Raw genomic sequence first — 26,047 nt, forward strand, 5'->3', positions numbered from 1 at the left:
AACGCGCTAATCTCGGGAACTACTGGTCCGATTTGAAAAATTCTTTCAGTCTTGGATAGCCCATTTATCGAGGAAGGCTATAGGCTATATATTATCACGCTACGACCAATAGGAGCAGAGTAGCAGTGAAAAATGTTACAAAAACGGGGAAAATTCTCTTATGTGACGCAAGCGAAGTTGCGCGAGTCAGCTAGTTAAAAATAAAGTGTAAAATAGTCATCCAGAAAATTTAAAATTTTAACATCATTCGCGGACCACTGGTTTAGATATTGAATTCAAATTGAAGGCGCTTGTGTTTTTATATAAAGAAATCTGCCATTAAAATTATGTCAACTAAAATACTTATACGTCGACTTAAGTAAATATTTTTATCTGTAAATGTTTCGCTTTATTGGTAAAGGTTTAGGTATTACAAAAAAAATAACATTTTTAAACTGAATTATAATAGCGTTTATTGTGGTAAATATTACATTATATAGACACATATAACATTTATTATAATCGGTATAACATAGTTTTTTACTTATATTCTATTTTACAAAATAAGTAGTAACTATAATACCAAAATATAGGTACACAGTCGTCTGAAAAAAGGCATTTTAATATGAAAATAATTTACACCATAGTATTATGTAAAAAAATAATTTAAAAAGTATTGTCACGATTACTCCAACTTATAAATAAGTTATTTTCACTCATCAAAAACTCCCAAAAGGGAAATAACAAGAACTTGAATAAATATTACTACTAAATCACGAATAACAATTTTTACACCATTATTAAATATATAAAATATGTAATAATTTCATATCTTAAATTGCTTTACATACAATTATTTTTTGAAACTAAAGAGAAGAGGCAAGAATATTTTCTACTAACTAGTATATTATGTATTTACTCATTGATATTGCTATAGTATAATAGTTATTGATTGTATATAAATTTCTAGGCTACACACAGCAAATAGGTAAATTTGAGACAAAATATCGACATAGTTAAAAGTTTCTGACATTTCACAACAACATTTAATAAATATGTGGGCGAAGTAGAGTTAAAAACTACTTTTACTACAACAAATGAATAATTACACCTGCTTTTATTTTTAAAATTACATAATTCTCTATAAACATTTTACTAACTTGTTATTGTCATAGACGGCAAGAAGAATATATTTTTAATATTGTAATAACCTCGATCTACTTTGATTAAATAGACACCCATTTCGCTAAATGCGTTGTAAGACAAATGAGAAACTAGTTATTTCGAATCAACAAACTGTTGCTCGTATTTTATTTAAAATAATTAAAATTATGCACCTTTGTAAATTAGCTGAGTTACAATTCTCATTATGACAACAAAATTAGACTGCGAACTTTCAATTACTTACTGATGACCAGCTCTTACTGACTTTTAAGCACTTCATCAGCGGCAGCCTTCACTTCTTCCCAAGACACATGGATATCACTCTCTTCGCTAAAGCGTGAGCAAATCGCTAGTCTAAGGAAATAAACGTCGTCGATTTTAGAAGGAACCAGATGTATTTTACCACGGCCGTTGATACGTCTCAACAATTCTTCGTTTGGTTCGTTCTCGCCTTTCAATCTGAAGCACACCAAACCCATGGTAACTTCTTCAAAGATTTCGAACCTCTCATCAGCAGAGCATAACTCCTCGAACAGATGAGCAAGTGCAATATGTTTCCTGATATGTTTCTGAAGATTCTCTACACCATACAGACGCAAGACAAACCATAACTTCAGGGCTCTGAACCGACGGCCGAGAGGGATTTGCCAGTGGCGGTAATCTGGGGCAGATCCTTGCATGTCGTGTTTCAAGTATAGTGGATCAACGTTAAACGCATCAACAATCCAGCGTGGTTCCTTCAACCACATAGCTGAGCAGTCGAAGTTAACTAGCAACCATTTGTGAGGGTTGAAATTGAAGGAGTCCGCTTTCTCAACGCCTTTCATGAGGTATCTGTATTCTGGGCAAATAAAAGCGGAACCTGCGTAGGCAGCGTCCACATGCACCCAGATATTGCGTGACGAACAAACATCAGCTATTTCTTCCAAAGCATCAAACGTGCAGGATGATGTTGTTCCTAACGTAGCCACAACCTGCAACAAAAAATAAATTGTAATGCATAATGACTGCTATAATTAAATAAAGAAATAGAGAAAGTGCTATATAGCTAGGTAGTTAAAATATCTTACGTAGAATGGGATAAGTCCTTTGCTGATATCCTCTTCAATGGCTTCTTTCACAGTATCACCGCGAAGACGTCTCTTGCTGTCAGGCTGCAATGAACGGAGCTTGACACCGCCCAGTAGTCCAGCACGCTCCACAGAAGAGTGGGCCTGTTCTGTTAAGTCAATCTTCCGTTAATATCGTTTCAGTTCGTATCGCAATCATATAATATAAGGCAATATCAGTAAAAGTCATTGACAGCGAGTAATATTTAAATTTAAAGGTTCATAGTGATCCCGGACATTTTTATTCACTATTGACTCTTCTACGCTTGTATGTACAGGCCCTACAAACGTCATCAATAAGAAATATCGTCACTTACTGTTACAGTAGCCAACGAGTTTGGAGAGGATTTCATTTTCAGTCCATTCAGGGTGTTCTTCCTTAACACGAGTGATGGTGCGGAATTTAGCACCCAGTAGGGCGACGAGGGTAGCCTCACTAGCAGTGCCTTGGATAACGCCGCCGGCTTCTCCACCGGATCGGGCCAGGAAGCACTCAGGGAGACCCAACATCTGGCCCAACCAGTCCAGCATCACAACCTCCAGCTCCGTACACGCTGGACTAGCGATCTAAAACATAAGCATCGATTTTGTAACAATTTTTAAAGGTCAAAAAGTAGGACTTCAGTATTTTTTCGTGAGTCCGCTACTAGATGTATCGCCGGTAGAGAGAATTAGACCCATATTTTCTGAATACTTTTTGCAAGCCTATTTAAATAGTTCACCCTGTATAACAATATTCTTAATTTTTGTACAAAAAGTGGCCGGTTGCATGTGACTACAACACAACTCGTTTTCCTTGTACAAATGTGACATTGACACTGGCATCGATTCGTAGAACTATACTGGTTACTGTGCAGTAAAAATTGAAAAATAACTAAGAAACTGCTGAGAAATATTAATTCGGTTAAAACAACAGACACTAAAGCCAAGACTGAAAAACTTTTTAAATTTATTTAAACTTTTATCGTATGTTATTTACGTGCAGTTTATTATAATAAAAGTTGCTAGGTATCTACATTTCGGTATAATTGATATTAACAAAATGTGTTGCTTTTTTCGCATTTAATATGTTAATAAACAGATTCCACTACGGTCTATGACCTGACCATAAATGGATTGGAATCAATAGGTATACAAACTATTTAATTAGCATATTATCTATTATGTTGTTCGATCTATCTTATTAATTAAGTATATTTAGAAAAAAACGGAATAACTCAATAAAAGTGCCCCTTAGTCTAATTTATTATTCCGCATTCTTGAATTATTCATCGCGCCGTTGTACCAACATTATGTGCTTTAGTTAATTGTCCTTGATACTAACTAATCAAATAGTAACCTTTAAACAACTGCTTCCCCAGTTTAAATTCGGCATTAGATACCTATATTTCACCTAACACTATTTATTCAAGAACTACGATAAAAATATGTGAGTACAGTTTTTTTTTATTTACTTGTGAATTTTTTATTTCCTATATGTAGGCTACATACATACAAAGGGAAAAGTAGATTTAACGTTATCATTTTTTTTTCTTTTTGAACTTACCCATGTGAATCCGATGCAAGCGATGGCACCGCTCAGCATGTCAGCCACGATGGCTGGGTAAGAGTTAGCTGTGGGGAAGTAGGCGTGGAAGCGAGGCGAGTGCCAGTGTGTGACGCCGGACATGACGACACGCTCGATATCGGCCATCACTGCCGTCCATGGCTCAGCCTGCTGCGGCGCCTGCTCCGGCACCAGAGGGCGAAGGTACCCTGGCTTTACTGACGGCACCACTTGCCTGAAATATACCAAACATCACGGTAAATGATATTGATAATCTTAGTTGAGTTTATAACTGTCAATCTCCTATCTGATGTAGTACGAGATTCTTAGATATATCTTGAACTGTAATTTTTAATGACGTGCTAAAAAATATTGTATCTACAAAAATACTCCCTCAAATAAAAAGAATATACAAGTAAACAAAATGAAAAAAGGTTTATTAAAAAAGAACAACAATCAAGAAAACCATACTGGCTGTTCGACGTCAAAAAAATTACAAAATGCCATTAGAGTTTTTTTTTCTAAGTGTTTTCTTTATTTTAAATGGCGGCTTTCTTCTATTTTGAGCAAAACCGGCTTGCATTTTGCTAAACATTGCAAAGTCATACTTTTTGCTTTAAAATAAAAAGAACAACAAAAGAAATCTTTTAAATATATCTAATAATTACCTGTCTCTGATGTTTTCTAAATATTCAGCTATGTAATCAGTCATCGCTTTCGCGAAATCTTTGAAGTCGCCGGCCTCCATCGTTTCTGGGAACAAAAAGTGATTAATTAAATATCTTATTAAAATAAACCTCCATACGCATAATTTAACATCTAGAAATACAGCGGTTTACAAGAGAATAGTAACATAATTTTACCGATAAAGCAATGTCGGTAAACAGAAAAGGAACTAATTAAAATAAAATTATAAGAGTAAAATATATAGGCTCTCAGAAAGCACAGAGGAAAATTTTTTTGGCTATGGCACATGAACAGTAAAAGCAACTACATAAAAATAACATTCTGCACTAAAGACAATGGAAGTAGAAAATGGCAACAAGAATAAAAAAACATCAAATCACAGAGCAAAACAAAAATTTTGTTGGAGTCAATAATTTCGCAAACCATAAATACTTAGACAGTTCATTCTGGAAGCGGGTTGTAAGTAAAATACGAACCAAACTTGAGTTTTGTATCCCCTTCAGACATGATAGCTAAGATCAAATAATTTAAGTTAGTTATTGTTAATGATACAGGACAATAATAATATACGACAAGTTTTATTAGGAATCATTTGAATATAATAATAGCCATAATTCACATAATATTATTCTATCTAGTATCTATGTATAATATTGTATTCAATGACAGAAGATAGTGCCAAGGGTTTGGGTTTGGGTGGCTATAAAGTTAGCTCGGTTAGTTATTGTAAATGTACGGTACCTACACCTACCAAAGTGTGTCTAAATAGCATAAGATAGATAGCCTTTGAGCTAAGTGACTCTACCTATGTGATAGAGTAAGTTCGGGTTTATATACTTTTGTTTTATAATAACAAATTGGTTCATTACATGATATAAGATATTTTCAGCCACATCGTGAGCCGTTCCTCCTTTAAGAAATCAAAAGTACTTGAAAACTTCTAATCACAAACTGTGGGAGTTGTTGGTCATATTCATATTGTTCTTGCCCGCTAATTTTATTTTTCAGTACAATAGTCTGTCTGTTGTTCCTAAGGTTATATCGACATGATACGATCAGTGTTAATTATTACATCATACCAATTATGTCACATATTCAATGTCAGTGGAAATGCTACCGGTTGTCAAGTAAATTATGTGAATAGACTTGAATTCGTGGTCCTTGTTCAATGCCGAGAGAGCGGCGCGCGGGCACAACGTACGGTGCGGTTGCGCAACGCGGCGGGTGCGCGCCGCACGGCGAGCAAGTGGTGCGAGGTTATGCATGGACCTCGCCACCACCGGCCAGTGTTTACATAGTCTGAGTAACTATCGCTTGCTAAATTCTTCACTATATCGCCTAGAAGGGGCCTACTACAATCTAAATATTGTCAACATGGCCATCGAGTTTCGGAATGGCCAAAGTCCATAACCGTACCTACTATACTAGATACTCGATTAACAATGGATCTAAGAACATTCTACTACAAATGTTAAAATGCTTATTTTACTGCGAAACCGCTCAATCGTAAGTCAAATCATATATATTGTTATCAAATCATAATACGCCTTGTGATTGCCGACAGAAAATCAAAGAGCTAGCGACTTCACATAATACACAGCGTCACAAAAAATAACCGGACATGACAGTAATGACCGGTAAACGACGATATTTTAGTCATCTTGCAGACTTACACATTTATTAAAATGGACGTGTTAGAGTCGTGGACACTTTTAACCTTGGTAGATGACACAGATCATTGACGGTTGTTGTTGTTAAAACAGAATAGGTAGTTCACCATTGTTGAAATAAAAAAAAACTATTTCTGAAACCCACGTCTTCTCTTCAAAGTTAATAGCACAGTTTACCGAGCAGTATTTTGTGTACCTAACTGTAGGAAAATAGTACCTATATAACAACACATTCTACTCCATAAACATGGCATTATGTTTATTAAGTCAGTTAGAAAGACTGCGGTCATAATTTATGGCGTTATCTCTTTCAGCGAGAGTGGAGCTCCGACCAAATGTTTAATTCAACAAAGCGGTTCAGATTCACGGCATCGATCGTTAGGTTTAGGGCCAAGGCGAGCCAACACTCACGCGATCACTGAAAAAGTTACCGAAGCGAACTCTTCACACTTTACGTACTGATTAAACTAAGGCCACAAAATCAGTTACGAGTAACTTTGTAAGAGGTTATTATTATTTGTCGATTAGTATTTAAAGTACTTATGTTGGTAAACTAGGAACAAATATCCTGTGGTATTGCCCTTGATCTGGACGCAAACCTTACCCTTACCTTAACGTATAAACACATTACACTCATTTGATTTTACCATAATCACACAGGAAGGACAATTTTCCGGAAAATCCATAAACATTGAGTAACCCAGGGAAAAAGAAAACCAGTGTCAGTTGCATCAACAGTGAGACATGTGTATAGTTCAGTGAACAGGTTAGGATAATATTAAGAATCATGTAATCGGTACGCGCTGGCTGTTACTGAAGCACAGAAACCTAGGTCATCTAGGTACCCATATGAATAATTCAACAATAATACGAACTAACGATTATGAGAATTATTGTATTCTGATAGGTAAGTAGATATCTGTGGAATGATTTGTTCGCGACATTGGCACGTTACTGGGGTAAACGGTACAATTGTTTAATAATTCATTGTTGCGATTATAATAGTTTAATTACACGACAACATAACATGGTAAACCAGTTGCAACGAGGTCGAAAGACTTAAATAACGTATTATTTTATACAATAAACGGAAGTGGACATAAGTATTTACGTAAAACCGGACACGTCGTGAGATATGACCGTGTGAAACCATACGTGTATATCTTTATATATATAATTCTTCTGTCAGTGTGTATGTCACTGAACTTCTCTTAAACGACTGGACCGATTTTGATGAAATTTTTTGTGTGTGTTCAAGGGGATATGAGAATGGTTAAGATTATTAAAAAAAAAAAAACATATTAAAGACGTGTAGACAGGACAACGTCTGTCGGGTCTGCTAGAATTGTATAAGAAACATACTAAGATTTTATTGTTTGGTATATGTTTCAATATAACTCTTTTCTGTCTCACTACTGGGCAAGGGTCTTTTCCCGGAATCAGGGAGGAGAACTCCACCACGCTGTCAAAGTGCGGGCTCTTCTTATAAGTATGTTAAATCGGATAATGGGTATGTCTATTACTCATATTACAAATTATTTTCACTATTTGGCAACAGTTTTTAGCATTAAAGACAAATAATTCGTGCTATATTATGATTTTTAAAGTCACACTAAATAAGTTTGTCGTTAGTTCGAAAGGTAGAGACAGCGACAACGGTCAAATAACTCTGCGCTACTGTTTTGTTCACGAAGTCAACTTTATTTATAACAATCTATACTAATATTATAAAGCTGAAGAGTTTGTTTGTTTGTTTGTTTGTTTGTTTGTTTGTTTGAACGCGCTAATCTCAGGATCTACTGTTCCGATTTGAAAAATTCTTTCAGTGTTAGATAGTCCATTTACCGAGGAAGGCTATAGGCTATATAACATCACGCTACGGCCATAAGGAGCGGAGTAGCAACGAAAAATGTTACAAAAACGGGGAAAATTATGATCCATTCTCTCTTATGTGACGCAAGCGAAGTTGCGCGGGTCAGCTAGTAATTAATAAATAGTATCAGTTACAAGTCACAGATTACTAAACTCAGCTCATAAAACAATTTTCATCAGTCATCGGGTAACACAAATGGATAAAACACCGTTATATCAGATTATTTGTAATACTGAACTGTATTTACACTCTTGGTCAAAATTACCTATTGTCCGATACTTGAACACAATAGATATAGGATTTAGTCGACACTTGGTATAAGGTGGCCATGTCTTAACACTTGCTAACGTAATACGTTTACCAAATATTACCTACCTGAAAGATTTTAACAGCGAATCAGATGATGATAAATTCTTATAGATTTACTACTTATTGTGTTCTAATAATTTCTACCGTAGAGATTGATTCGACCTGCCTTGTATTATTACTATAATGCGATAAGGACAACTTTGATAAGTAAACATTAATTTCTACATCACTTTGTTTCATCACTTTTCATCTGTATGTCAAATTATAAAGGAATCGAAACAACTCAAGTTATCACGTTCCGTCGTTTTGTTTAAGGAAAATTATTTGATAAATAAACTTGTTTGGGGAAATAAGTCGGCAAAAATGTGTTTACAAATTAATGTTTACAGAGCAGGTATTCTGCGACACCCGCAGCATCGGAACGGGAAAAACCACATCATGACGTAGGCAACGGGTATTCCCTTATTTCTTCGACCGGTGAGAGCTTATAGCTTCTGACGGTGAATGAATCAGCTGTTACTAGTGTGTTGACTTTGATAAGGTAATGAATGGTTGAGTTACGTTTTATTCAGTTGGAGTAAAATTCCCATTAATAACAATGTTCTACGTATCGGTAAGCACGTGGTGCTTTGAATTATTTCGGTGTTTTTCTTATATAAATGACTTCCTTTCTATTATATTTATGTTAAAAACGTAACGCTGTGCTCGCGGCAGCAACTAAGTTACCCCTTGGTTTATTTTAAATAGTCTTATGTCTTTCCCCTGAACATTGCCTCATTCATTCTATTGCACTGTCAAATTGCATCCACGTAACAGGTAGAGTTATTTTCGGTTTTATATTAATACTTAGCTACCAATATTTTATTCAAGGTAATTGTACCGTATAAAATTAATTACAATATAAGAAAAAGACATTGATAATTCCTGTCATTATCATTACTGTGATGTGTCTACGTTTTTCATCTATATCCAAATGGAGCAAAATGCAATTGAAATACGTATTATTATTGAGTGCCAGTCAAGGTGGCAACTATATCAATGAATTTCATTGTTAACCAATTTATCATCTACACTACAGCTATAAAAATACTGATAACGAGAGATCTTAAATAACATACTGTACGTTCCGCACGAAAGCACATTTAAAACAACAGTCACAGTAAGAGTACAGATACCAGAAATAGCAGTGGTCACTACTACAGTACATATGCAAAATGTACTGAACTCTACCTCTGATATGAATGGCATATCTAGGTGTTAGCATTCATACTCAACAAGGGATCGACCGCGCGCTGATGACCGCTCTCGACCTATCTCCCTAAATGTCAATAGCCAGTAATATCCGGATTTATCATCTACACGGTCGTGAAATTAAAAATAAATTGCTAAGTGTGGGGTACACTTACGAGGTAAAACTTGAACACGTACAATAAAATAATTATGTGAAGAAAATGCAATTATCTTTTTGGGTTTTTGTCTTTTAATTAAGAATTGTTTTAAGAATGGTTCAGTTGGTCTCCTTTTCATTAAATATTTATAAAAAATATCAACAGTTTTTGTATATCGTCATACGACTAGTGTGTCAAGGCAAACAGTATTGTATACATTTTTATCACTGCTGCACGTATTTAAATCAATAAAAATATGACTAATTAAGTACGACTTTTACGTGATTGGGCTAGAAGGAAAACAACAAGTTACAACACGTAATTACTGATATGATTTTTACATAATATTGTTTTGATAAAATCTTTTATTTTGTCAATATAGCGGCCGCTATCATATCTATCGCTGCTACGTGGTGATACGCTCATTAAATTTTAGGTACCTACCTATTTAACGCATGTTTAACTTTGTTTCTTTAATAGATTTAAATATCGACCAATAAATTATAAAAAGTAGGTAGGTATGTTATTATATCCGTCTATAATCATCAATTTAAAAGCCTACTAATAATACGTATTCTTGTTTTATTAAGGTAGAGTTTAAACTAGAGTTGAAAAACCTGTAAATGTCACTCAGCAGGAGAATGGCACATGCTTTATTTGCTATAAACGATAATAAAACTAGACTCTTTAAATAGGCAACTGGTTTCTCATTGATTATTAAATTATATAGGCGATAGATACAGAGCTTTTACTTCTAGGTCTGCCTATCTAGGACTCTTTAAGAAAAAATAAGGCACATCATTTTGCTTTGATTTGATTGATTCAGTGATTTTAGAAATAAAAGCTTAAAGAACAATCAGACAGACATTGTTTTTTTAATATATTAAACAAAGGTATTTTACTACACAATAAGTAAAAAACTTTTGCGTACAAAGTTCCTTCACTTGTTTTTTAACTTTTGTCACGGTTCCTCTGGATTTAGAAAGGTTTCTTATGCCTTTCTCTGGCTTATAGGTACCTACCCAGTATACTATCCTATCCAACCACAGATTTTTAAAGGTGATAGACAGACCAAATTACTATCGCTATAATAATAATAATATTATTATAGATATTTAATCGTGTGGCTAGTTTGACATAACCTTGTGAATGTCACGGTCAGGATAGTTGGAAAGTTGAAATTTCAAGGTTAAAATTAAAAGACAATTACGAACAAGTTACCTATTAGGTCTCCAGATATCATTAAAAGTCGTTACCTCATGACAATGAGCGAGCAATCTTAAATGACTACCTATACAAAATTGATTTAAAAAAAAATACATAACTTTAATGCTTCGATCACATTAACTTTCTTTTTAAATTTACCTATGTACCTAGTAGGTTCGCTATGAATTATTTTCCTAAAAAGCACTTCCTTCTCGAGGTCCTTCCACCGGGATTTATCTAAGTACCTGCTCATTAGAATACATATCGATCACTTAAATACAACTCAATCATTTCATAATTATACCTAGTCACTAAAATAATAAGTCTTCTTTTTGCTATTGATAACAGATTAATAATTATTGTTTTTATCAAAACCTATTAAAATCAATAATACAAAATCATCATTACTGTAATAAAGTCTTTATTACCCTTATCATAGATAATCTCTTTTTAAATAGGTATCTAGAGCTTTTACTTAGTTAAAAGCAATTAAAAAATTACCTTGAATTAAACACTTACCGAAGGGTTATGTCAAAAAAGTGGAATCACAAAAACTGTAGAGGTTAAACAAAAACACAATGTACACCTAGTTAATGATTACTTAGTTTTGGAATATTTCCCGTGATTGTAGCGCGCAAATGAACGTTTGTAGATTCGCAGCGCGCCAGTGTACTGCCTGCGTCGGACTACGCCCGCCGCCGCCAACCTCGCAACTTTATATACCAACGATACAAGTGAACTGTGCACTATAGTTATAGCTGACTCCATTTAGAAGATGAGCCGCGGCGCATGAGCCGTCAACTCCACTCTTAAAAGAAGAACTGAATAGCCAAAGTATCCTGTACTTATGGAACACAGGCTCTACCTTTTGATAGAGCTTTCACCTTTCAATATTTTACAACCCAGGTAAAGTTAGTAGGTGTGTTGGGAAAATTGTATGTAAGCGTGTAACTTACTGAAGTCTACTTATAAACTAGGTAGGTATATATTTTTGTTTACGACACAACAATTAGCAAAAAAGTAATTACCTAGACCTAGATACCAATTACGTTTAATTTCGTAAAACAAAGTTTGGTTCATTATTAACTTTTTTGTAGTTAATATACAGGGCGATCAATCTTTCAAGTTTTAGACTCGGTATCGTTCGCTTGGATTCTATTGGAGAAAAAAGTAGGATATGTAATTAATTCCTGAAGTTAATTTGTCATGCTTACAAAACATAAATCAGTTTAGCATTTTCAGCGGTTAAAAACATTGTATGGATTTACCCCCGGTTTCTGAGGTACATTTAGCGGTAGTTTATCTATTCAATAGTGTCAAAACTCATATAAAAAACGCTATTGAATAGATGAACTACCGCTAAATTTACTCAGAAACCGGGGGTAAGACCTCTTCCAAAAAAATCACTTAGTGCACTAATACTTACGATTAAAATGTCATACATATAATTTATCAAAGTAGGCCAACATACAGTACACGTATATTTAACTATATACTTAAGTATAAACTCTGACACTATTCACTTATTTACTTATTATTATAATTTTGCATTAAAAAGACCCATAAAAAGGATTTTCCCGTCATGTTGCACGCTTAAGTAACGTCACTACGACTTCTTTGAAGTGATTAACGTAAATATTAAGCTGAATAAAAATTGTCCACCTCACTTAATTAATTATTCCAATAATCCATAGTGCTTTACTATTGACTCATTTAAGTTAACACTATAATTGTTATGATGCTATGAAAACATATTGTTTCTGTATAATACTCAAGACTCTACATTTACTTTACTTTTTTATTTTTTAATCTTACTCAATACTTATGTTACCCGCCTCTAACAGAGTATCGTGACTCAAAAGTACTAAAAACATATTATTTATTTATGCACCTACATGTATTCTGCTTTATATGTGTTCTTCTATACAGTTTCATGTCGAAGGCGCTTGGTAGAGGCGAGCTGCAACACTTGCGAGCGTGGGTTGTTCATGTTTCCCTCGCCTCGGTAACATTTACAATTCAATTTGCCCAATAACCTAAAGATCACACATCTTAGTACAGTTTTAGCGAAGAAAGATTTGAATTGATTTAAAGTAAAAACTGAGTTCCGTATAATAACAAACAAACATGCCGTAAGTACTTATTCATAGTATAGTACGAGTATAATGTCATTTTTGTGGTCATTTTGTGAACAAGTATATATATTTACATTATTTTTTTTCAGTTTGCCAATAACTTGGTAACGGGCGCAACGTTACTAAGGAATTTAAATGCTAACCTTACTTAACAAAAGATAACACAGTTTAATTGCCCAATTACTAAAACTATTTGGTAATCACTGCGAGTTATTTCGCTTATTCGTGATTCTACGTGGACTGATCAACTGGTGGTCGAAGTGGTCAAAGAAACAGCAAGCTAAGTCATACCTACTACGAGCATGGACTTTGATTAAGGAAATAAAATAAGTAGGTACCTGCGTAAATTACCGATTGATGTTATCTTAGTAATTAAACGGCACAAATACCTTCTTATTAATTTGATCAAATAATTATTTTTAGATTCCTTATTCATAAGTTACGAACTGCAAACGAAAACGTGTCGATTGACATTAACGATTGGAGTTGATTAAGATTAGAGCTTATTAGCCTGAGCAACTATTACGCAATCGAGAAATTACTCACTCGATTAAGTCAAATATAGGTACTTAAATAATAAGAATAAATGAAACTCTTATTCGGAGTATTTCTCTGCCATATTTTCAAGCACCTACGATTTGAATTGAAGCCTGTAAAAGTCTTGATAAAGTCCTGTAAGAAATGTCCTCAAAAAGGAACACTTAATATATTCTACAAAGGATGTATTTAAAAGTAATGAAAAAACGACTAAATTGTGGGTAATATCTGGGTAAGTGTGTTAATATTACAATAATATTAATATCTTAACAAATAAATATATAATTATCTTTATTTTCTTGCTCAAGATCGTGGTGGTATACTTGCGGCACAAAAAGGTTCCTCTGGTTTTCAATATAATCGGAAGTTCGTCTGTAGAAGTATATAGTGACACATGTCTATTTAATTGTTATCATAACTAGAATAGGTAACGTCAAGCGATAGAGCCTGCGACCTCTACCTTCAGTGAAGGATATCCTGATATCGGCTCACATAACCTTAATTGTTTGAAAGTTCTATCTGTAGAGATTTATAGGCAAGATTAGACATACTTACGAAAATATAAAATATAGGTAGGTTAGGTATATACCTACCTAATGCGTCTGACGGTATAAAGTTCCAGTTTGCTGCTGAGAACCGTTTAAATATATTCAACGATTTGATCAATTCTTATTTATACATTATCCTTCAAAAGGTCAACATAATAACTATTTGAATAAAGTTACCTCGCTTTAAAAAATCGTTCATAAATATGCACGAAACCGATTTAGTTTACAGAATCCGAGAGAAATCAAAGTTACACGACATTGTAGTGTAGTAGTGTAGCGCGTGACTAACGATCGCGGGTTTTAATTGACCTACCGAGGGTGTACTGTGTCGAGAGTTATGCCCAACCAGTTGAAATCATGGTTAATTTGTTATTTTTACTGTCTTGGTACCTACAAAAACCTTTGCACATTTGTTAAGTAGTTTCTACTCCATTATTAATCACTTAATATTTTTAGTGATTAATAATGGAATTTTGGTTTAAATCCGCTCGATTTCCTGTATACTTAGGAACTGCCATCTGATAAACTCTGGTTACATTATTATCTACTCGTGTCACGAGTGGTTATGCTTTTAAGCTGGAGGAAAAACCAGAATAAAAAATACATTGCTGATAAGCACTATCTAAGTATTACAGATAGATCCTAAGATATTTTCCTTATTTATCATAAAGTTTATTCTGTTAATGTCGAGTTTGCTAAAAGTGAAAAAGGTAGGGGTGTACAGGAAGCTTCCCACTCCATCCTCGCAGGCACGGAGCGGAGAGAATTGATTCAATTCCTTTTAGCCTCGACAACTTGCTGAAATCCGCTTTGCTGGAAAGTGACCCATTTATTGAGATGTAAGGGTGGCGATACTTTCATATTGTTAGAGTGTTAAAGATATATTGAGTACTTTTGTAGGTACATAACTGAACTTTGCGGTCCTCCAAATACGTCCAGTTTAGGTATGTGGCCAATGACCAAGGAAAACAAAAAAATAGCAAAAAATCACTACATATCATTCAATAAATTTGTCACTAAGTTGAAAGAAAAACTTTTGTTCCCAAGTTCCAATGAATCATAATCCTTTTGGTCTTATCTTGATTAAATTACACTTTCAGATGCAGCTCGCTCCCTATTTACATTGCTACGACCACAGCGCTACTCCGCTACCTTTACCCCCACGACGCTGTTAGTGACTTAAATTGTGTTCGATTCCTAAGTTGGGAAAAATTTAAGCTTTAGGGCTTTTTTATCTGCAAAATATTCGGTATTAGTTTTTACTAACCCTGCAGATTTTTTTTCTTATTTATGAGAAACCATGTGGCATAGCAGAGCATATTTAACTGCGTCTAAATTATCTGATAAGATACTGGTTTTTGCAAAATAACGACTCAATCTAAACCACAGGAAAATGCGCTATCGTGTTATCATCTTAATACATAAACAAGACCCTACTAATTAAATAATAGGACGCATAGGAATTTTAACGACAATTGTAGAGATCAGAGGCATTCCAGTATCTGTAATTAACATCGTGAAGAACAGTTAAGAATTAACATTTCTATTAATCTACACAATAAGCTCCCTACTAGTCCCTACATCATAATTTGGCCGTCTCGCCCTCGCCTCGTTAAATAAATCCTTAGCCCCTTTCAAAACTATCACAATGACAGGCTGTAAAGCTAACTCAATTTCCCAGTCATGATAAATCTGTAACCGTAACGGAAATGAATTATTACTCTCATGTCCGACCCTAGAAGAGCTCTGTTCCATCAAAAGCTTTAGATGTGTAATTACCCGCAATGACGCAAGCTCACTCTCGGCTCTCGACTTCACAAGAGGCTGGGAGAAGGTGGTGGCCGCGGAGGTGTGAGTGAGGGTGGTGACCCGTTTCCATAGTAACGACACGGGGAGGCACTGATGACTGCAACAAGTGGGACTTATCACGCCATTATTCTCTACTTGACGAGTGTTATCTTATTTTGATATTTCACTTGAGTATCATACAGATGATCATTCAAGGGTCCTGGTTTCCGGGTTAAATATTTAATCAGACATATTTTTATTGGATAAGAATTACCATCAAACTACCAACTTGCTGTAGACTAACAGTTAAGTTAGAAGTAAACTAACAGTAAAGCCTTTTAAACCCGATACAAAAAAAACTGATTTCATTGAGTAAATGAGAAGTGCTGCACAAATTTTATTTTTTCTCAATAATGGTAAATGTTATAGCTATGTTTTTTTATTATTGCTTATTTTATAAGAATATTAGTAGGAAGGTAGGTAAAATGTTTTACTTTAATTTTATACCAAATTTGATGTAAGAATTATGGCGCGTGCCGCCAGTTTTTTGGGCAAAGTTAAAGAGCTGTAAATTAATTGTTTAGTACGGATAATTTAATTCTTCACTAAAGTCGAATAAAAACAAACAAAACACTTCTATGTAGTTAATCCAACTCTCGTACTAAATCAACTAATAACACTTGACAGTGAATAAGAACAACAACAGCAATAACAACTAGAGGCACAAGCAAGCGGAATCTTTCACAGGTATCATAGGTATTTGAAAATTTGAAAAAGTAAACAAAAAATATTGAATTTTATTTATATCGAGAACTCGTAGTACGTAGTACAGAGTACGAGACGGGACTGTCTCGAGGGGCGAAAGCATCTACCTACGTACTACTAGAATAGATACATACATATCTATTTATTCGGTGGCTTTAACGGTAATATTTTAAGATGAATGAATCGTTTTGGTCCTGTTTGACAAAACGAAGAACGTAAACGTAGAAAAAGAAATTTATGAGGACAGTAGCAATTGTACCTATTGTTTATCACTACCTATCCCCATGGGAGAAGTATTGAGTTTATTTATGTAATGAGTGCATTACTACTTATAATTTTATTACTTTTGTGGGATGCGTATTCAGCAACCGCTGGTTATGATTAAAACCAGTAGTAAGTAGCTCTACCCACCTACCCGATAGCCGATAGGTACTTAATAATCGAGGCATAAAAGATTCTTAAAAATTTAATATTCGTAGTTAAAAAGAACTCCCATACATTATGTTTCGTCCGAATTACCAATATGTCAATTCTTCATTCTAGGAAGTTTCCTGTTTGTTCATTTTTAAATGCAAGTAATTAAGGAATTTACGGCGAGTTAATGACTAACTTACCTTAGTCACTAATGTTAGTAGTAAGTAAGTAGTACGTACAATAAGGTTAAATTAACGCAATAAATAGTTCTCCATCCTTAAAAAGATTTACTGTGAAAACATATTCGCGGAAATTAGATTCGCACCTCAGGTCAGACTGTAGCAGGCGGCTATTACTCATTTCTGCCAGCTCCCTTCTAATGATGTGTTTAGTCGTATACGCGTTGTAAGGAATTGTCTTGAAATTTCACAACCCAATTAAAACGTATTAGAAAAATCCAGTTAATTAGAATATCTAGCGACAATCGAAGGAGGATTATTCGAATTGTTTCTTGTTAATCTTTTGCACACATCAACGTAGCGTAACCAGTAATGAGGTAATGTAATGCGCAATCAAATGATAATGTTCTTAAATCAAGACGATTCATTTGGTCATGACTAAATATACAATAGCGGGTTTTTGCAAATAAAAATCATTTTGATATAAAATAATTTATTCTGATAACATCTTTCTATATGAATACATACGAAGGCAGTAATATTTCAATGCAATCTCTAACAGGAGTTTAAACATTCATAATTCACCAATAAAACTTAGTATCAAAATGTTTAATTCTGATTTCCTACGAGTTATTCCTACATGTTTTACATTTATAGTTCTTACATACGCAAAAATCTCTTAACATTATGATTCACACAACACTATGAATGATGTATAAATATTCACACAAAATATAATATCAAGATGGGACATTTCACACGATCATGACTGTGTTACACTTACTATCTCTTACATACATGATTAATCACGATCTCATAAATAAATATCAAACGAAACATATTCGACGATAGCCAGACCACTAGTAGGAGCAATGAAGACTTTCAATAAGTTTTATAAGAATATATAACGATTATATTCAGTGCTTGTAGAACTTCTTGCTGGAGTCATTGGCCATGTCTACGAGCGTCTGAGCGGGCTTGAAGGGCGCTCCGTACAGACCTTGGAACTCTTCCATTTTCTTCACCAGTTTATCAGCACCGAATTGATCGACCCATCTGAAATACATAAACTAGTTCAAAGATCTGCTAAGTGATATAATAAGCGTAGGCGTGAAGTCCTTGAAAGTTAAAATTAGTCACTCGTAACGGCCTGAAGCCTAAATCGATCTGATAACTAGTACAAGTGACCTCTACCGGTACAGTTGTTACGTCAAGCCTAGCCTATTTCACCATCATACATATATTAATGTATTATATTGTAGTAATGTATTTCGAAAGAACGCTGTAGTTTGCAATATTACCTGAAAGGTCCACCGGTGAATGGCGGGAAGCCAAGACCGAACACAGCACCGACATCACCCTCCAGAGGGCTGTGCAGAATCTTCTCTTCGAGAGACAGGACGGCTTCGTTGACAAATCTGAAATGTTCATACAATATTTAAATAATCGTGGTCAACGGTCATTACATCCGTGAATAACTGCCAATTACTTACGCACGTAAGAATTGAAATCAAACTCGAAATCTTACAAATATTGTAAAGAGTTTGGTACTTTGGACATTAGGATGTTTGTTACTACTTAATAAAAATTCGGTACGCAGAATATTTAGAAAATGGATTATTACACACCAGGAAATCTTTTCAAGCAATTAATCACACATAATAGATATTTACCTGGAAACCATACGCAGTTGTTGGTCCTCAACGGTGTTAGCGCCGCGGGGTTCGAGCGAGTACTTCTGCTTCAGTATGTTGACGGCATCCTGGTTCACATCCCTGTTCTTAGTGCCCTTTTCGTACACATAGAAACCTTTGCCAGACTTCCTGCCCATGAATCCAGCCTTCACCAAGTCCTGCATGATGTTCAAGTCTCCTCCACTGATACGGTCGCCGAAGGCCTAAAATAACGAAATATGTAAATAATGGAACTTAGAAAATAGAGGCATCGATAAAGCATGTTAAACTGAAAATAATTTTGGTTACTAAAGCTGATTCATAATGAATATCAATTCTGTACGCTCAATTTTTTGTGGGCCACCAAACCTTTCTCTTGTTTTGGTGGGCCAATAAACTATTATTCCGTAATATTTTTACCTTGGATAAGTCCACAGCGATATGGGAGCCGACATCGATACCGACTTCATCAGCCAAAGTGGCAGCACCTACTGGGAAACCAAACTGCTTGGTCATGTTGTCCAGATCCTTGGGATCCACACCCTCCTGCAACAACCTGTCGTCAAGAATAAACAATATTATTACATTATTATATTAATATTTTCAATGTACTATCACGTATTGATAAAACAACGTTACGTATGAATAAACACGAATAGTAACGTATACGCAGTTTCATGTACTATGTGTTCGCTCATAAAAATGTGCAATACCGCGTTTAAACGCCAGTATTCACGTATACTGTAAACATTTAGGTCGGCTTAACTTTCCAATACACAATTTCAAGGTATAAAATTAAAATTAGAAAAGTAAGAGCCGTTATATGGTATGTTTATATTTAAATGTAAGACGGTTAATGCGGCGTTTTTTTGCCAAAAATACATAGGTAAGTATTACCTGACGGCCTCGCTAAGCATGGTGGAGAGGATACGCGTGGTGTAGAAGCCAGGTCCGTCGCCGACCGTGACCACGACCTTGCCCTGGCGCAGCCCCACGGCCACGGCCGCCGCCGCCGTGTCGTCGCTGGTGCCGGGGTGGCGGATGATCTCCAGCAGCTGCATGCGGTCCACCGGGGAGAAGTAGTGCATGCCTAATGATTAAACAAGTAGAATATTATAATCAGCCTTGTGTTGCAAAACTGTTGTGTTGTGACTACCGCAGCCTTAAGAAGCGACATGTGGCTTTTTTAACTATGTATTGAAATAGTTATTCATGTTTGCTAATATGAGGTTGTTTACAGTTTACGCATATAAAAAAGTTTTCGCTTTTTAATATTGTCTATATTAAGTTATAGTTTTTAAAATTTTCTACTACACCTACTAACAAAACAGTATTTGTCATCAAAAAACCTAAATAGATAAACTTGCTTACCAATAACTTTGTCCGGGCGGCTGCTGCCAGCGGCAATCTTCGTGATGGGAATAGCACTGGTGTTGGTGGCGAGGATGGCGTGCTTGGGGATGACGGCCTCCAGCTCCTTGATCACCTTGTGTTTGATGTTAATGTCCTCGAACACGGCCTCGATCACACAGTCACAGTTCTTGAACTTGGAATATTCCAGTGTCGGCAGCAGGTTCGCTAAGAACTTGTCCCTCTGGAGACTGCATAGTAAAGTATAAAATAAGGTTATTAATAATTTCTACGTGATACACACATAAAAATAATTGATTGTATTCTTTAGCCAATCCTACACAAGGGGACAAATGCAACACGCTTCGCTCGTCGATAGGGACTAAAAGTTGTGCAATTTCGCCAGATATATCAGAACAAATCACCTGGTATTGCTAGACACGTCACCGACACATTATCGTGAAACACTTGTCCTCAGCCATATCCCTGGCTTCACAGAGGGAGAATATAATCGTTATTTGAGCTTAAATATAAACTGTTTACATTCTACTGTAATTTGCGATTGAAGAAAGTATTGAGATACGTTTTATTCAGTAAAACAACCAGTGCACCGGCCGTCTATTATATGTATGTAACTTACGCAGAAATCCTCTTTCGCTTGACAGCATTGCCAAGTCCAGTCTGGATCTGTCCCACACCCCTGTACAGGCCGGCGTTGGTCGCGTCCTTCATGACTACATGGTAGCCTTTGTCGATGGACACGTGGACGATACCGGCTCCCATAAGACCGGCACCCAGTACTCCGATCTAAGCAAAACAATGTATTATACTTTCTATAGAAATATTATTTCATATGGACACTAGTTGCCTAACTAATAAACGTCGTGAAAGCTTTTATAACTCAGTGTTTTGTCTTTTTCACTCATATACAGTTTGAAAATAGATTAAAAGTGATAAAACATTGTATAACTACTCAGAATAGCTGTCAGGACGTTTATTAGTAAAACAGTTATTCTATTGTGAGTGCTTATTGGACCAACAAACGATATTCAATAATCAATCAGGTGAATGGTCAGTGATAACAACTATTGTTTAGCTATACAATAGGGTTGTATATTTTATATGTGTTTACGTTTGTTAGTAAATTGTCAGATATATCTTTATTTTTACTTAGTCCAAGGATTACGTCAAATAATCTAAATAATATCTATATTATAAACTAATTTAATTTTACATAACCTAAACATTCAGTTTGTTGGTCCAATCAATCATAAAGTTGAATTCACTACAGGTATCTAAATATATTGCAAACATATCATACCTGTAGTGTTCCTTGATGAAGATATTGGAAAGAGAAATTAATATGAGAAGTATAAAAAAAGACCGAAAAGCAATAAAGTTATAATAAATGTTCTACTTCTTTGTAGAAATGCTTACCGTTTTGACATCTACTTGAGGCTTTCCAAACCTGTTCTTCTTGCATTCAGTCTGTCCTCTGAACAGTCCAATGAGTCCTTTGCTCTGTGGCGTCATGGCTAGCTCGCCAAAACCTTGCGCTTCGGCTTCGTAACCAGCACCAGGGCCTTTGTCAACACCAGTCCTTACTACTTCCAGGATCTAAAAACGAGTTGAGATTAGTTCATAAATACTGGCATTTATTACCAATGATAAAACATGTTTTTCCAGTTTCGAAAATGACAATGAATCTGATTTTAAAATCCATTTAAGATTGCATTTTTCTTTAGTGGCTAGTACTGGCTAGGTAGGCTCAAAAAGCTGTAACATTTCAATGGACTATTAATGCGCAGTTTAAATAAAATCCACTTACTTTCAACGGAGCTGGGTAAAGACCGCGAGAAGCCTTCATAACCTGTTCCTTGGCTTTCTTGAAGATCATATTCTTGATGAACTCTAACTGCATCACACTGGCAGTGATTTTTTCAACTAATCCCTTTTTCGATCTATCTACTTTCATTTTGCCTGAAGCAATGTCTTTGGCAATTTGGATAGCTACAGTCTCTAGGTATTTGTTTGTGCTTTCTTCTGGCTTTCCTAAACCTAAAAACAGTACAATATTTTCAATTTATTAAGCTTATTTCTGGTTTCTGACTACTCCTATGGCGAGGCGCGATTTAAGTTATGAGAACAACTGTACAATTTTATAACCTACTTGATTGTTATTCTAAAGTGATGAAATCAGGCGTTAGTCTAGTAAATATTTATTAAATATAGAAATTACCTGGGCCAAGAGGGGAAACTAACAAATCTACTATTCCCAGTTTCTTGGCTTTGTCGGCTTTTACAGTCTTGCCAGTTAAAGCTAGGTCCAAAGTCGTAGGTATGGATGTGAGCACTGGCATTCTGAAATGAGTAATTATCATCACAAATTGTTCTTTTAACCATAAGGCATAGTTCAAAGAAAAAATATTGTGTAGACACATAGCAAATAGTGTAAAAAATATTCTAAAGAACTTGCTCTAGAGTTACATATACATTTATGTAGTTGCTTTGAGTTCTGTATACATTGTGTTTATCTCTTGTTAAGCATATTGTGTAAATGCCTTCAATGAGATAGTAGGTATGTACTTTATTTATACTTTGTAAGTCAATTACTATCAATAACAGTGATAATCATACAAACTGTTACTAAGCTAACTTCATCTTTTAGTACAAATCTTACATCAAATCCACTATGCATAATATGATACATGCATATGAATGCATATTTTGGCATTGATTCCAGATATTCAAATTTCATTGCCAAATGTTACATAATGTAGTTGCTACAGGTCAAGGTCATTTCCGCGTGTATTTTATCAGAGTGTTACCATGCAGGTAGTATTACCTCTGGGTGCCACCTCCTCCAGGGAGCAGGCCTAACATTACTTCGGGAAGTCCAAATCCAGTCTTGCCATCTTTAACGGCAATACGGTAACGACAGGCGAGAGCTGTTTCTAACCCGCCTCCAAGACAGCTGCCTTGAATGGCCGCGATGTAGGGTTTACGTGACTTTTCCATCCTTCGGAAAATTTCATGACCTAAAATGTAATGACAAAAGTAATAAATAATCTGTGTTTAAAACATGCATCATGTCTAATCATAAATGCTGATTTGAACACTAATCCGATTTCTTTATTCCAGATTCTTTTCTTCTTCATGAAGTTAGTATAGAAATAATAAGATGTTTTAACAGAAGTAAATGAGAAGAGTCTAAAAATTGTTGCAAATAACTATCCAGCAAACTAAGTTATCTGTGATGATAGGAAAATTATCCTTTCATAAAGAAACTATAAATAAGTAACATTGAAACAAACATGCATATTATGGTTATTACAGATACATTTGAACTTTGGACTCTCATGGAGTCAATCAATTTCTATTGAGAAGTTAATGATGACATCGCTATACACATCTATAGTCAATATAGAATACAAACCTTTTTTAGACAGTGTGACTACCTCTTCCTTGGTCTTGCAGGCTTCCAGCATAGTGATGTCGGCACCAGCGATGAAGCATCCTGGCTTACCAGATATGATGACTGCAGCCTCAATGGCGGGGTTTGAATCTACCTCATTTACTATGTTGCTCACCTCATCCATAACAGCAGTATTTAAGGAGTTAACCTGTAACCATTGGCAAATATTTTATGTAAAAGTTATAATTGGCAAAAATGTTTTGGACATTCTTAAGTTTTGATTTGTTTTATCTTAGTGTTATTTTTTATCTAAATTAAGGATTATTATAATCCTTAAGCATACCAAAGTAGGATGGATGGTCCTAAAAATATGATTGATTGCAATAAGTTATGAAAATTCCACAATTATTATTTAAGATGTTACTGTGCTCCTTCTAGCCCTAGTTATACTGGACAATAGTCCTATCTCCAAATACTGTTCATCAGTCACCTGGATAAGCTCTTTGTTACCCTTTAAGATGTATTAAGGATTGTTTAAGGTGTTAGGCTTTGCAAAGATTCTCTTCATTGACATACAAAATACCTTAATTCTAACAAATAGAACTTTAAAAAGGTGTTTTACAATCTGATTAACAACTATCAAGGATATTTGTTATTGTTGAGAGTTTTTATCACGAGAGGCATATACTTTTTAATAATTAAATAACCATCTTATGTATGGTAACAGGAATAGTGTAAAACTCGGCCATCACTGAGATTGCAAGAATGAATTTTATGAATGTAATGTTTTAACTAAAATATCCAATGTTATAAACTTTATAGAGTTGTACTAACCTTTACATTTGGAGAATCTAGAGTGATCACATAAACACCATTGACCAATTTACATTTTGTATGAACTTGACTGGCTGCTGCTGCATAGGTCCTACTCTGTAAACCTATAAACATAACGTAAAATACATTAAATAACATAAATATACCCTATATTAATAAAAATTGTTACATAAAAAACTTTGTCGGTAAATGAATAACACATAAAAGAAAGTCCAAGTAGTAGACTTACCAGTTAGATATTTCATATCCCTACGGGTTCTTAAGATCTTAAGAGCGTTTAATATCTTGCTGTTCGACATATTTGGAAGAGTTATTTAACAACAAAAACTAAATAAACTGTAAGAAGAATTCACTAATTAAATAATTTTGGACCCAGACTTTGAACCTAAACTTTCGTCGTGATGTAGGGAGTTAGAGGGGGTGAAGAGAGAAGGGAAGTGAACATGAAGACGTCAAATGAAAAATATTTTTTTTAAATGTGTACCCTAGTCTTTTAAGACAGTTCACACGCTACACTTCTTCGACCATAAATATTGTGCGACCTCAAAAAATAATGTAGGTAATTCGTTGTTTCGATGAGGATGCAATGGTAAAAACCATTGAACTTTAAAATAAAGACTTTTTACATATTACTCTGTCTAGAATTTCTTAAGATTAGGCCGCACAAGGTACCGTAAAACGGGGTGAATAGAATTCGCGGGGTGAATAGAAAAAAAATCAGGAAAGTTTTCAAGACCAATATTTGAGTACTCCTCGTTGAAGAATTTAGTTCAAATTTGAAATGATTACACGTCGATATTACTTCTCTGCGGTGTCATAATTGTTTAAATGTTTAAAATGATATTTATACCCAAAAAAATGCTTCAAAGACAACCGTCCTCGAATGCCTTAATATCGACCTCCAAAACTTTGGATTTAAAGTGGGATTTCTTTTCTAATGAGTTGTTTGAAGTGTTTATCTCTTTAGGTGTATATTAATCTATAAAGATACAATATTGTTAATTGAAAAAACGTTTTTAAACCTAAAAAATATGTTTAAATCACAGAAATAGTCATTTTTTTGTATAAACGGGGTGAATAGAATCGTTTGAAGGGTGAATAGAACTACAGTATGGGGTAAATGGAAACATAGCAGGGTTCAATAGAAACGCGTAAGGGGTGAATAGAAACGAGTGAGGGGTCAATAGAGATTAATAAATAGGGTTGTCAAAATCTGTAAACAAAATTAACATAAACAATGAAAAATTTATAGTTATTAATGTTCTGAAATTCACAATTATCATTGTATCAAAGTTATAACGGCAAACTACTGCATATAGTATGAAAGTTAGTTAGGTTATCTTGTTTTATTTTTGAGTTAATCTATACGAATCTATACTCATCTATACTAATATTATAAAGCTGAAGAGTTTGTTTGTTTGAACGCGCTAATCTCAGGAACTACTGGTCCGATTTGAAAAATTCTTTCAGTGTTAGAT

General features: G+C 34.8%; 2 protein-coding genes across 3 annotated transcripts; both read right to left on the reverse strand.

Annotated features, from left to right (window-relative positions):
- Positions 1-435: 435 nt before the first annotated feature.
- Positions 436-11,647, reverse strand: LOC142987478 (aromatic-L-amino-acid decarboxylase). 2 transcript variants are annotated; one of them, XM_076136276.1, is made up of 7 exons: positions 11,451-11,647; positions 4,962-4,997; positions 4,467-4,551; positions 3,799-4,033; positions 2,570-2,819; positions 2,214-2,362; positions 436-2,117 (listed from the first exon to the last, which is right to left on the reverse strand). In XM_076136276.1, exons 2-7 carry the CDS (start codon positions 4,990-4,992, stop codon positions 1,401-1,403), a joined length of 1,467 nt encoding a protein of 488 aa, XP_075992391.1. In that variant the 5' UTR covers positions 4,993-4,997; positions 11,451-11,647; the 3' UTR covers positions 436-1,400. The 2 variants fall into 2 exon arrangements, with proteins under 2 accessions (XP_075992391.1, XP_075992392.1); XM_076136277.1 differs by lacking the exon at positions 4,962-4,997 and having other exon boundaries at positions 11,451-11,646.
- A 6,126-nt stretch (positions 11,648-17,773) lies between these two features.
- Mtpalpha (monolysocardiolipin acyltransferase Mtpalpha) lies at positions 17,774-25,000 on the reverse strand. Its single transcript, XM_076136278.1, has 14 exons — positions 24,799-25,000; positions 24,570-24,673; positions 23,757-23,943; positions 23,166-23,358; positions 22,560-22,681; positions 22,149-22,378; positions 21,758-21,937; positions 20,961-21,127; positions 20,342-20,571; positions 19,868-20,060; positions 19,391-19,526; positions 18,971-19,194; positions 18,599-18,715; positions 17,774-18,353 (listed from the first exon to the last, which is right to left on the reverse strand). Exons 1-14 carry the CDS (start codon positions 24,866-24,868, stop codon positions 18,215-18,217), a joined length of 2,292 nt encoding a protein of 763 aa, XP_075992393.1. The 5' UTR covers positions 24,869-25,000; the 3' UTR covers positions 17,774-18,214.
- Positions 25,001-26,047: the final 1,047 nt, after the last annotated feature.

The sequence above is a fragment of the Anticarsia gemmatalis genome, chromosome 3, assembly GCF_050436995.1.
Source record: "Anticarsia gemmatalis isolate Benzon Research Colony breed Stoneville strain chromosome 3, ilAntGemm2 primary, whole genome shotgun sequence".
In the NCBI taxonomy this organism is placed as follows: domain Eukaryota; kingdom Metazoa; phylum Arthropoda; class Insecta; order Lepidoptera; family Erebidae; genus Anticarsia; species Anticarsia gemmatalis.